General features: G+C 30.3%; 1 protein-coding gene across 5 annotated transcripts in view; it reads right to left on the bottom strand.

The window, feature by feature from the left end:
- The window catches only part of LOC129950266 (proton-coupled amino acid transporter-like protein pathetic), a 32,431-nt gene that overhangs the window by 10,308 nt on the left and 8,353 nt on the right, over positions 1-13,770 (bottom strand). For 3 of the 5 annotated variants that reach the window (XM_056062146.1, XM_056062144.1, XM_056062143.1), the window contains 2 exons: positions 1,882-1,952; positions 1,586-1,811 (listed from right to left, as the gene is read on the bottom strand). In XM_056062146.1, coding sequence (XP_055918121.1) covers positions 1,586-1,811; positions 1,882-1,952 — 297 coding nt within the window. Of the gene's footprint in view, positions 1-1,585; positions 1,812-1,881; positions 1,953-3,146; positions 3,177-8,247; positions 8,358-13,770 lie in introns of those variants that run through there. The other 2 variants (XM_056062145.1, XM_056062147.1) reach the window with 2 other exon arrangements.

Genomic DNA, 13,770 nt, shown 5'->3' with positions numbered 1-13,770 from the left:
TAAAAAATATTGTTGTCAACACTCAGTAAAATTTTGAGGAAAATTAATTTTTTTTACAAGAAATAAAAACCTAACAAACAAACTCAAAAAGATTTAATAAATTAAAAATATTGTCTTCAAACTTGTTTTATTTCACAAAAATATTGTTTTCGATGATTATTATTAGTTTATTTTATAAAAATCCTATAGTCCGTTTTTTTCATAAAAATATAAAATCTACAACAAATAGTACGCAAATTTTGTAAAATATGTTCGGTTCTTGATATCTCTCAAATTAATTTCATTCATCCAATTTGTAAAAATTTAAGAAATTGGTAAAAAAAATCTTGCGACTAAAAACTATTTAACAAAACTAGATTTTCAAACTAAACTATTTCTTTATATGAACAATATTGTTGGTAATTTTGAAATTTACAAGTATAATTCAACTAACAACTTTTTTAACAAAACCCGAAAACCTACAAACATTTTTAGCAAGACATATAGACAGACAAGATGGGAAGTTATCAGTGTGGGTCGCATCCCAGTCTCTTTTTTTATGTAGCCATATTTATTTGTACAAGTGACATGGTTAATGTTTTATTTCTCATTTGAATTTTTAATTTTGTATTTTGTTTATGTGCAGTACATAATTCATATATATTTTCAAATTGTGTTTACTTTACACATATCTTATTTCTCCAATTAATATTATTCAAAACTTTAAGTAAATTTACTCACCAAAATATGAGAAAATAGAATTGACAGTTTTTTTTGCAAAAAATAAAAACTTAAAAGAAAATTTAACATAATTGGTAAAAATTGATTTTAGACTCAAATATCTTTTCAAAATTTTGAGATATTGGCTCTAAACTTCTTTCATCTTTTAAAAAATATTGTTGTCAACACTCAGTAAAATTTTGAGGAAAATTAATTTTTTTACAAGAAATAAAAACCTAACAAACAAACTCAAAAAGATTTAATAAATTAAAAATATTGTCTTCAAACTTGTTTTATTTCACAAAAATATTGTTTTCGATGATTATTATTAGTTTTTTTTATAAAAATCCTATAGTCCGTTTTTTTCATAAAAATATAAAATCTACAACAAATAGTACGCAAATTTTGTAAAATATGTTCGGTTCTTGATATCTCTCAAATTAATTTCATTCATCCAATTTGTAAAAATTTAAGAAATTGGTAAAAAAAATCTTGCGACTAAAAACTATTTAACAAAACTAGATTTTCAAACTAAACTATTTCTTTATATGAACAATATTGTTGGTAATTTTGAAATTTACAAGTATAATTCAACTAACAACTTTTTTAACAAAACCCGAAAACCTACAAACATTTTTAGCAAGACATATAGACAGACAAGATGGGAAGTTATCAGTGTGGGTCGCATCCCAGTCTCTTTTTTTATGTAGCCATATTTATTTGTACAAGTGACATGGAAAATGTTTTATTTCTCATTTGAATTTTTAATTTTGTATTTTGTTTATGTGCAGTACATAATTCATATATATTTTCAAATTGTGTTTACTTTACACATATCTTATTTCTCCAATTAATATTATTCAAAACTTTAAGTAAATTTACTCACCAAAATATGAACACAATGTGTACAAAGGAAGCCAACCACCAATGTTCCTACCATACCGAACAATAGACCAGCATTTTTGAAAGCCATAGGCATTGCCAAAATTCCGGAACCTAAGGAACTTTTGAGCAAATGTGCCAATGATCCACTCGTTGAAGCACCATTTACTTGATCTCGATGTTCAAACGGATTGTAGTCATCAAGCTGTCCTTTTTCTGTTAGAACAGTTCTGTAATTCAAAACATTTGATATTATTGGTGTTCCTTTTTTCAAGTGGATTCTCTATTTTTATATCTTACCTTGAACTAAAATCAGTAAGTGTAAATACTGATTTTGATTTTTCCTTTGATGTTGAGTTAATCTCTGCCATCTGCAAGTAATTTTGAATATAAATAAATATTTATCAGAATTAATTTAAATTGGTTTCGTAAATTACAAAATGTTTTTTTTTTTGAATTACAACAGAAAGGATTTGAAAATGAAATGGGGTGGCGCAACAGTCCGTTGTGAACCAGGGCCTAGTGACTTACAACTCTCAACCATTCCTGTGTGCGAGTTCTGTTGTCAGGAATGGAAGGGATTTAAGTATAGTTTTTAACATATTTTTAAATCGAAAATGTGGTTACATTTACGTATTGGTATCAATGACTAATGATTAATTTGAAAGCAGGAAATGGGGATCTGACACTAATCTTGATAATTCGAGTATAAAAACTAGATTGTAAATTTTCTTTAAGTTAATCCTATACAATTTGTGGGGTTTTGTTATTGCGTTAATCGTTAAATCTCTATGAAAATCACTCTGATTGAAGTGTGCCCGAAAAGCAAATTGCTTGATTTACAATTAGATTTATATTATTCGTATTGTCAAGATAAAAGCCGTTAAAAGTTTAAATGACAGCACAAAATGTTCTGCTTTTGATAAATGAATTCAATTCTAACTAAAGATTTGCGTCATTATTTTGTTATTTTATTTTAAATATCTTTTTTTTTTAATTATATTGCTTTTAATAGAAAAAAGTGAAAATTGTAAATTATTAGTTTAATGTTTCAAATAAAAATCAAACGACACAAACACATCAAACAAAGATTGAAGAATATACATTGTTTTCTATTTCTCCCATGTTTTGCCTTACATGCCCTTACATACGCACATAATGTATAATATCAGTTTCTTGAAAAATAAATTACAATTTTCTTATAATACTTTTACATTTATACTTAAGAGGGAAGATTGTAAAAAAGTAAGTAAACTCGTTTAAAAGGGATTTTGAGTTTCCAATACATTTTATTTTGATGTCAAAATAAAAATAACGCTTAGACAACAATCATTTGTTTGACATCTATACCAAATTTTTAGACAACTTAATACTCGAAATTTCCTTAAAACTTGTTTTTTCCGTAAAACCAGTTGCGAAGAAACTTCGTAATATGGATGTTAGAAACAGTGCCTACATACTTTTATTCAAAATGTTTGTATACAAAATTATAAAAATGTTCAGTTAAATTTAAAATCATCCAAATTGAATATACACTAAAAGATTTTTAAACTATAGAAAATTACCTTTCACTTTTTAATTAAAAATGTTATTTCTGAACGAAGTGACCGACAGCAAAAGACTAAATTTACAATTAGCTTGCTATTATTTATAAACAAAATTCGTATATCATTGGACGTGGCTAAGAAAGTACTCGTAAAATTAAACGGCCAGGATTGATTTCGCATATCTAATCTCAAATAAAGGGTGATTTTTTTGAGGTTAGGATTTTCATGCATTAGTATTTGACAGATCACGCGGGATTTCAGACATGGTTTCAAAGAGAAAGATGCTCAGTATGCTTTGACATTTCATCATGAATAGACTTACTAACGAGCAACGCTTGCAAATCATTGAATTTTATTACCAAAATCAGTGTTTGGTTCGAAATGTGTTTCGCGCTTTACGTCCGATTTATGGTCTACATAATCGACCAAGTGAGCAAACAATTATTGCGATTGTGACCAAGTTTTGCACTCAGTTTACTTTATTGGACATTAAACCAACCACACGAATGCGTACAGTGCGTACAGAAGAGAATATTGCGTCTGTTTCTGAGAGTGTTGCTGAAGACCGTGAAATGTCGATTCGTCGCCGTTCGCAGCAATTGGGTTTGTGTTATTCGACCACATGGAAGATTTTACGCAAAGATGTTGGTGTAAAACCGTATAAAATACAGCTCGTGCAAGAACTGAAGCCGAACGATCTGCCACAACGTCGAATTTTCAGTGAATATGTGCAAACACATGAAACAAAGATTGAAGAATATACATTGTTTTCTATTTCTCCTATGTTTTGCCTTACATGCCCTTACATACGCACATAATGAATAAATATCAATTTCTTGAAAAATAAATTACAATCTTCTTATAATACTTTTAGATTTATACTTAAGAGGGAAGATTGTAAAAAAGTAAGTAAACTCGTTTAAAAGGGAGTTTGTGTTTCCAATACATTTTATTTTGGTGTCAAAATAAAAATAACGCTTAGACAACAATCATTTGTTTGACATCTATACCAAATTTTTAGACAACTTAATACTCAAAATTTCCTTAAAAGTTGTTTTTTCCGTAAAACCAGTTGCGAAGAAACTTCGTAATATGGATGTTAGAAACATACTTTTATTCAAAATTTGTTTATACAAAATTATAAAAATGTTTAGTTAAATTTAAAATCATCCAAATTGAATATAAACTAAAAGATTTTTAAACTCTAGAAAATTACCTTTCACTTTTTAATTAAAAATGTTATTTCCGAACGAAGTGACCGACAGCAAAAGACTAAATTTACAATTAGCTTGCTATTATTTATAAACAATTATAAACAAAATTCGTATGTCATTGGACGTGGCTAAGAAAGTACTCGTAAAATTAAACGGCCAGGATTGATTTCGCATATCTAATCTCAAATATGAGTATCGGTAAATGTGATGTAAATTCTTTTGAGTATTTATCAACGTCTCAATATCCACTTTTTTCATTTTATTGAGCATTAGCGTCAAAAGCATTTGATTTTGACAAGACCCAGATTATGTTCGTCATAAATCTATTTTATGTGCAGATAAATATTTTAAATCAAGGATATATAAAAATAGAAATTTGTATGAGAAGTTGATTTAAAAAGATTAAACAAAAAAAATAAAATGATGATAAACTTTAATGGGCATAAAAACAGGAGGTACTCAGACAAATCCGGTTGTCCTGATTTTGACCATTTATAAATAGAAAGGGGGTTTTGAAGTTGAATTTCAAAATTTTGCAGTAGCAGCAGTATAGAGTTTGGCAAGGAAACAAATATCTGTACTTAGGTACCACTAGACGTTACGACCGACAGTGGTCAAGCGACGTAAATGAATTAAAGATAGTATTGTAATTTTTGACGGTCTAAGATCAATATTGTCTGAGAAACATAAGTCTGTTTCTCCATCACCAACCCAGATTGGAATTATACTTAGGCTTTTATTCAGTTTATACAAACATTAAACAAGGTGGCGCCACAGCTCGTACAACTTTCAACCAAAAGAATTAACTTCGATTTGGTACACTTGTTTAGCTACCTTTGAGGCTTAAACTTTTATTAACAGTTTATTGACTAAAAATTATTTAGTTTAATCCTTAAGAATTAATATGCGTCGAAAATATACATAATTTAGATATTTTCACAAAACGAGTAAGCAATCATCAAGCAAAATCATTTTTAATTTGATTTTTTTAAATTTACACATACAATTCCATTTTTACAAACAAATGAACATACGTAATTGCCTCAAGTGATGCTTACATACAAATTCGAATATGAGAAAAGCTCTAAACCTTTTTAACTGTGGTAATATGAATATTTTAATTCCAGAGGAAATGAAACTTCTGAAATGACATTTGAGGTAGCATATGCCTCGTTGACAATGCCAGTGATAAGCAAATAAATAAATAAGATGGCGCAACTGTCCGTAGAACCAGGACCTAGTGACTTACAACCCTCAACTATTGCTGTGTGCGAGTCATGTGAGGGATGGAGAACGTAAAGTTTATATGACGAATCGGAAAGAAGAATTTAAACATCTCTCCAAATTCGTTAATACAAAAAGAGGCTGGGATGCGACCCACACTGATAACTACCATCGTGTCTGTCGATATCTATTTATGTTAACGAGATTTTTTAGTCATTAACCGGACTATTGTATTTTTATCAAAATTTCACTGAATTAATTTTTAGCAAGTTTAGTATGGTTTTTTTGTAGGTTTTTATTTTAGATTTTTCTCAAAATTTTATCGAATGTTGAAAACAATATTCTATAAGATAAAATTAGTTTAAAGCCAATATCTCAAAGTTTTAAAAAGAAATATGAGTCGAAAATCAATTCTTAACTAATTTTATTAATTATTTTTAAGGTTTTTAATTTTTTGTAAAAATTCTATCAATTCAATTTTTCTCAAAATGGAACCTAATTTTAAGAACAATATTTTTAAAAAACAAAATAAGTTTAAAGCCAATGTCTCAAACTTTTGAAAAGTTGTTTGAGTCGAAAATCAATTTTTACTAACTTTTATCAATTTTTTTTAAGGTTTTTATTTTTTGTAAAAAAATTGTCAATTCGATTTTTCTTAAAATTTTACAGAATGTTGAAAACAATATTTCTTATAAGATAAAATAAGTTTAAATCCATAATCTTAAGTTTTTGAAAAGATTTTTGAGTCGAAATTCAATTTTTACCAACTTTGAGTAATGTTTTTGTAGGTTTTTATTTTTTATAAAAAAAACTGTCAATACGATACCAAAAATGTTATTTTTCGTTGCACAAAATTGTTTTGGAACCATTTTTTGTTCGTAAAATTTTCGAGGTAACAACATTTTTTTCTTTTTTTTTTATTTATAAAAAAACCGTTAGTTGGATTTTTTTCCAAAAATAAAATTTAATTCAAGTATCTAGTGTTTTTTGTTCGTGAGACATTTAATTTTAACCAAAATGTTCACCGTTTTTTTTTTTGAACTGCTATAGTATAAAAAAAACACCCACGCAATTTTCTTGAGAGCCCTTTCTGTGCCTTTCTGAATTATTATCTGTATAATAAAATGTATTTGAAGTCGATATATTTACTGGTTCTTGGGCTATTGACGACGAAAACGCACAGACATCTTTCTAAAAATCTTTTATTTCGTCTCTAGGGACCTTGAAAAGTCGAGAAAAGTCAAAATTTGTAATTTGACAAATCGGACCCATTACAATAACTTCCTATGGGAAGTTAAAAATTAAATTAAACGTAAGTTGCATTAGTGAGTTTATCGTTATATTTCAAGCCTTTGTTTTATCCATATTTTAGAAACAATGTTCTGTCGAATTAGCCAGTTGCATTTCACACCTTAACGATTCAGCCGTAATGCTCATCAGTTTACCCTTGATCTCAATTTTGGGCGCACTGTCAAGTATAGAGATTCTTTCTTAAATCGCACATCGAAAATGTGGAATGCTTTAGCCAACTCTGTTTTTCCCTCACATTTCGATGTTCAGAACTTTAAGACGTGTTTCGAACCTTTCTGGAGATGAAGAGTAACAAACCGACTAATTTATTTGAATCTCTCAATTTATTAGACGATTTTATTGAAAAAGAAAAATGGAAGAATGTTATACAAACTAACTTTTTTAAATAAAAGTAAAAACAAAAAAAATCGGTATAACGAATTTTCTATATACCGAGTTTTTCTGGTCCTGGCAAATTCGCTATAGGGAAGTTTGACTGTACTTGTATTACAGAACCAACTACATGCTCTTTAAGAGATGCGTTCGAAAATTTACGCAGTTTTTTTTAATGCGATTGTAGATATTTCTTTTAAATTCAAAATCATCAATATCAAACTGAAATTTTCATTTTTATTCACTAAATATTTTTCTTTTTATTGCGACGTATTCAATTCAAATATTTGCATATTCCATAATACCTTTGAGTTATTAATAAAATATTAACTGAACTAAGTAAAATTTACATACAAATAAAGGTTCACATTCTCACGTTTCCAAGTATAAATGTACATAATGTATCCGCATATATGTATATTTAAATAGTATACTTAAAAATTAAATATCGGATAAAATTAAACAAGCTATCAATATAAATTCCAAATGACCTGAATATCATACATATTTTAAAGCGATTATCTACGCAAGCAAACTTCATTCAACCAGCAAGAAACGAACTTCAAAAATAATTTGTTGCCAAAGTTCTTCATGTAGTTTTTTAAATCGCTGAATCTACTTCCGATTTCTTTTCATAACCTAACCTAGGCTTCCTTTGAACTTATATAAATTGGTTCACACTTGCGAAACGAGATAAATGCAGCAGCAAACATAAAATATTTGAAGTACTCCTTACAGATTACTCCTTGTTTTATTATTTAGATTAAGCGATTAAGGAAGAACACATTTAAAATATCCTTACGTTAAGATATATGACGATGAAACTTTGTTTACTTTTTTCCAAAATTGGAATTATTGTTAAATATATAAGCAACAAAATAACACACACGTTAATAAATATTTGTATAAAGACACCAGAACAAATAAAATAGTTTAACTAAAGATTAGTGTTTTATTAGATTAGATATAAATTATAATCTTAACTTCTTTAAAGTTACCTTTGAGTTAAACCCTTAACAAAGAGCTAATGTTCTGAACGAAATAACCGACGGAAGAAGACTGAATTGTTAATAACTCCTGAAACCGTTTTAACCATCATTACAAATACCAACTCAAATTATGTTGGTAATTAATCTTTCATATCTGAAGATAGGCATTTCAATAAAAATAAATAAATATTATGTATGCATTATAATACACAATTGTTTCTTTTCTTTGAACACTTATAACCAGCTATTTTGATAAGTAGATAAAGATTAAAATATTAAACTGTAAAACTAGTATAAAGGAAATGTATTGATAAATTTTGTATTGTTTTCATTAATGAAAACGTAGTTATTTGTCATGGGGAATTTTCGAATCTTAAGTAGCCCGAATAAACCTATTTGACGACTAATATAAGTAAAATTAATAGTGGGAACGGAACTGCTTCTGTAATTCACTTGTTCATTGATTGTTTTGTGTTGAAATACCAGTCAAATTGAAAATCGTTTGCTCGTTTCCAAAAAATATGAGGACTGCATACTTAACCCTTACGTTATGGGTCCAAATGTACCTCAGAAGACTCTTGAACTCTCATAACTTTATTGTTTTTAATTTTATTTCTATGGGATTAATAATAATAAAGTCTTTTAATTTTGTGTATTTTCTTATGATCATTGAACTTTCCAGATTTGTTTTCGATTTTTTTCTGGAAATAATTTATCCATTACTATCCCAGAATATCTAAGAAGAAAACGTATTTTTTCAATTTTTTTTATTTCAATAAGAATATACATATATGTTGTATATATTTATTTATTTATTCATCAATCAGATTAATATAACATAATTAGCAAATAAAATATAATCTTACAGACTACAGAAACAAGGTTTTTAACTTTAGCAATAAAAAAGTCAAATATAAATAAATATATCTAATTATTTAAGGCTAAAACTTGAACCACCAGTGTAGGAGATATGTAATAAATATGCAAGATCGCGTTTGGCTATACGGAGCATACATGTATGTAGTATATCGACTAATTACAATAGTAAAGGTCAGTTTATATGAGAAGTAATAATATCACGTACGAAGACCACTGAAAAATACCGACGGCGAATATAAAGTGGTGTTAGACCAAGCAGTTTATATCTTGTTTCATAAGGAGGCATTTCAATGTTCCGGTTTAATCGGTGAACTGCAATTCGCGACCATTGATTGTGAATCCTTTTAATCCTTAAACAGTGAGTTTTATAACAAAGATTCCAAATTACTGAGCAGTATTCTATGGAAGATCTCACACAAGCATAAATAATAATGACCGAAGGGTAAATGTTTCGCAACTCTTTTGAGTTGCGAACCTCAAACCCAAGCATAGTATATGCTTTAGCAACCACAAAATCAATGTGGGAGTTGATGTTTAGTTTGTAATCAAATATTACACCTAGGTCTTTCTTTTCTCTAAGCTTAGTAAGTTGTGTTTTATTTATTTCGTATCCAAAACAAATTGGACTAAGAGTTTGAGAGAAAGATAAAGATTGGCATTTAGAAAAGCTGGTTAGCTGTGCACCATAAAGATAAGCGCTCAAGGTCGTTTTGAAGTAACAGACAATCGTTCAACGATTGCAGAGAAAATTGTTGATAACCGCTGGTATGTCATTGATTAATATCAAGAATAGGAGATGTCTCAAGTGACTTCCTTGAGGAACACCAGAGCTATAAATCCATTGTAAGATGGCGCAATCTTTTCTTTAAGAATAAAGGTTAGTGTTTCATAAACTATTTTTTGAAAATTTTGGAAATCGTAGACAATTTACTTATAGGACGGTAATAAGAAACATCCTGTTTAAAGCCTGATTTATGGATAGTAATAATATAGGAAATTTTCCAATGGTCAAGAAAAAGGCCCTTTTCGAGAGAAACATTGCATAATAGAGTTAATGGCCCTCAAAGAGCAACAGCACAGTTTTTCAATACAATATTGGTGAAATGTCATGAGGTCCCGGTTGTCTATCATCATTGAGATCCCTTAGAGCTGACTCAACCTCTTTGCAGCTTAAGTTTAAAATGCGCATATTGTTGGAATTATCGCTTATAACTAATGAATAATTTTGAGGAACATATCGAGGGGAGTAAATTGAAAAGAATTTGCAAAGAGGTTGCATATGGTACTTATGTTAGTTAATGTAGTCCCTAAATACTGCATGCAATTTGGTGTTCCTTTAGACAATTTTTTGTTATTAACGTACGACCAAAAATTTTTAATTTTTTGTTTTAAGCAAGATTCAGTATGAATCAGATAATCCTTGTACAAAAATATATGTACAAAATTGAATTCTCCGACGTTCAAATGGTAGATATGTGCCTTCAAATGGATACAAGCGTCCACAGGTATTTCTCATAACCCACCTCTGTCTATCAACTCCTACTCTTACCTCCCAGTGGAAAGTTGTTGGGGTAGCAAACGAGAGAGGTGTTCCCATTAAGGATCTGCCCCTTCAGGTTGGGGGTTGTGCCGCCGGGGTGACTTCCTAGTTGCGAAGCACAAACAGCGGATTTACAAGTGGAAAGTGACCTCACCCAACTTGGAGCGCAAAACTGGAGACATCTAGCTAGGGACCGAGCTTGTTGTCAAAACTGGCAATGTAACTTCTACCACAACATTCTTAATTAAAAATGGTCTTCAACAGGGAGCGCTGAATTCGTCGATTCTCTTCAGAATTAACACCAGCGATCTGATTGCGTACAGAACGGCCCGGCGATATTGCGACGACTGGAAACTGAAAATTCTGTTCCGGACTCCGCTGGCTAGGGCCACGAGGGATACGTGCCAGGATTGGCACAAGATGGTAATCGTTGATCTTCACGGGCAGCGATTAGCGAGCAAAACTGTAGTGAAGTACCTCGGTATCTGGTTAGATCAGTATTTATATTTCGACAGATATATAAATGCTGCTTTGACCAGGTCCAGAGGAGCCTTCGCTCTGACGAAACGGCTATTTTACAGCAGTCGGCTTGACCCCAGAGTGAAGTTAAGGCCCTCATACGGCCGATGATTGTTTATGGTTGTCCTGTATGGTTCAACGTTGCTGCTTACTAGATGGAGGAGTTTCGGGTGTTCGAGCGGCAGTGCTAACGACGCTGTACCGGCTTATATCGAACAGCCGAATCTTCTTACGTGCATTACTATTCCAACGAGGTCCTATACAACGGGGCTCAAATCAACAGAATTGAAAATTCCGTGATAAAACTCGTTCGAGTTCACTTTGCAAGAGCTATGTCTTCGACCAACAATTTAATTTTCGGGCGTTCTATCAGAACGACGAGTATTTTGAGAGTACACGCTTGAGTGGGTTCATTCCACCAGAGGCATTCCGCTTTCTAGACAGATGCGGTCTGATACAGGATAGATTGGCAGTTCCGCTAATCTACCACGTCAGACGACGAACCGTGGATACGTGACTCCTGTACAATCGGGATGTCATGGCTACTTCGGTTCAGTAGGGCTGTCTCCGAACGAGACCTAACTGATAGGGTGAAGCAAGAGAACCAATTTTGGTGGCTTCAATCGGCACTTGATAGTTGGAAGTCCGGATGGGGTTTTAAGCTTTGGCAGGCTTACATACTTGTTTTATAGTTTTAGGGTTTAGTTTTAAGTAGAATAGGCATGGTGGCACCAACAAAAAATAATTAAAATAAAATTAAAAAAAAAAAACATGAAATAAGAAAAAAAAGGACAAGAAAATATGAAAAACAAAAAATCTTAGATAGTTAGATTTGCTGCTGTTGTTGTTCTAGTTGTAAGTAGTTTATAGGTAGTTTAAGTTAGTTTTAAGTTTTATTTAAGGACCTAGTTTTAAGTAGTTTTTAAGTAACAATAAAAAAAAGATATTGACATTTTTTTTAATTTTCTAATAAATACAAAAATAAATACAATTTAAATGAAGTGAAATAGATCTCAGGGCCGAAAGGCGTTAGTATTAAGTGTTATATTTTAACTTAGAGTGTCCGTATGGGGCCAGTAATTTAGTTGCAAGTTTGGACAGTAAGGCTAAGATTGAAGTAGTAAAAACGAATTTAAAAAAAAGCAGGTTTGTCATGCGAGAGGTCTTGGGTTCAATCCCTGCCTGCGCCACCTAAAGTTTTATTCAGGGGTATTGCCTCTTGCGAGGAATTGATAAATTCTCCAAGAGTAATTCTTGTCATGAAAAAGAGCTTTCCCAATTAGCCGTTCGGATTCGGCATATAAACTGTAGGTCTCCTCCATCCCTGCAATTACTCGCACACAGGAATGGTTGGGAGTTGTAAGTCACTTGGCCCTGGTTCTCTAAGAACTTTTGCGCCACCTTATTTATTTATGTTCGACAAATTAAAATGTGTTTTACGCAGTTTTAAGTGCTTACAAAAACTCGAGTTTATGTTTTTAGGTCTCTAATCTTATAGCATATTGCTTTTCTTTCTTGAACATCGACAAAGACTCTTTATGTATGTTCAAAAAAATAAGTTATAAATTTAATTAAGAAAAAACAAAACAAAATTCTGTTTTACTTTGATTTTCTGTTATGATTCATAATCAAAACAAGCCTTTTCAGACAAAATTCGCAACCATGAAACAAACATGCTTGATTTTTAAACACTCTATGAATGTGATTTACTTATGTATGTATAATATCCAACTAAACTTATATGAGTCAGACTTTAATATTGTTTTTTGAATATCATCAAACTGTCGTATCTGTGAATTGAATAAATTAATGTTGAATGAATCTTGAATTTCTTCGTTTAAAACAAAAGCCTTCTCATTTTCTTCCGGCTTTAGCTTTTTCCTCTAAAAAAAGACTGTGACATATCAACCGGTTTAACAATGTTCTTGTCACGTTTTGTATGTAAACATAATGATTTATCATTTGCATGCAATGCGTCTCTTATTGTTTTATAAATGGTTGCAAGGTGAGTTTGTGGGATCAATGGCTCAGTTAGTTATTATGAAACGTTTATTGATAGTAAGGTACAATTAATGGATTTTTTTTACATATTTACTTCCGACCTTTCGACGCGATCAAAGGATAAAGTTACTAATGAAGCACCATCAATTTGTTCCGGGATTTGTGCAATATTTCATTATTTTTATATACATATATGCAATATAAATTTAGTTGAAGAACTTTGGCTGAAAGATCAGGAACTTGGAAATTATCTGAAAAAGATAAGTTTGATAAAAAAGACTAATGAGAGGGAGTGTTTCCTATAACGACTTTTTTCAATATACGAGAAAAAAACAGAGAAATCAATAGATGCGCAGAACTTAAATTAAATGTTTGTTTATAACTTATTTTTTATTGTTTTAATCATGTTATATAAAGTAATAATGATTCACTCTGAATTAATATGATGTTAATATTGACCGGTTAAGTTCTAAAAGTATGTATTTTTTATATTCGTATGGATTTATTAATTTAGTTTTTGGTTCTACTCAAGCACCGGTTTTAGAAAAAAACTTGTTTATGAATAAAAGTATTGATAATTGTTAAATTTGATA

This window comes from Eupeodes corollae, chromosome 3 (genome assembly GCF_945859685.1).
Source record: "Eupeodes corollae chromosome 3, idEupCoro1.1, whole genome shotgun sequence".
NCBI classification, from domain to species: domain Eukaryota; kingdom Metazoa; phylum Arthropoda; class Insecta; order Diptera; family Syrphidae; genus Eupeodes; species Eupeodes corollae.
The sequence above is the reverse complement of the archived record's forward strand: the minus strand, read 5'-3'. Positions and strand labels throughout refer to the sequence as shown.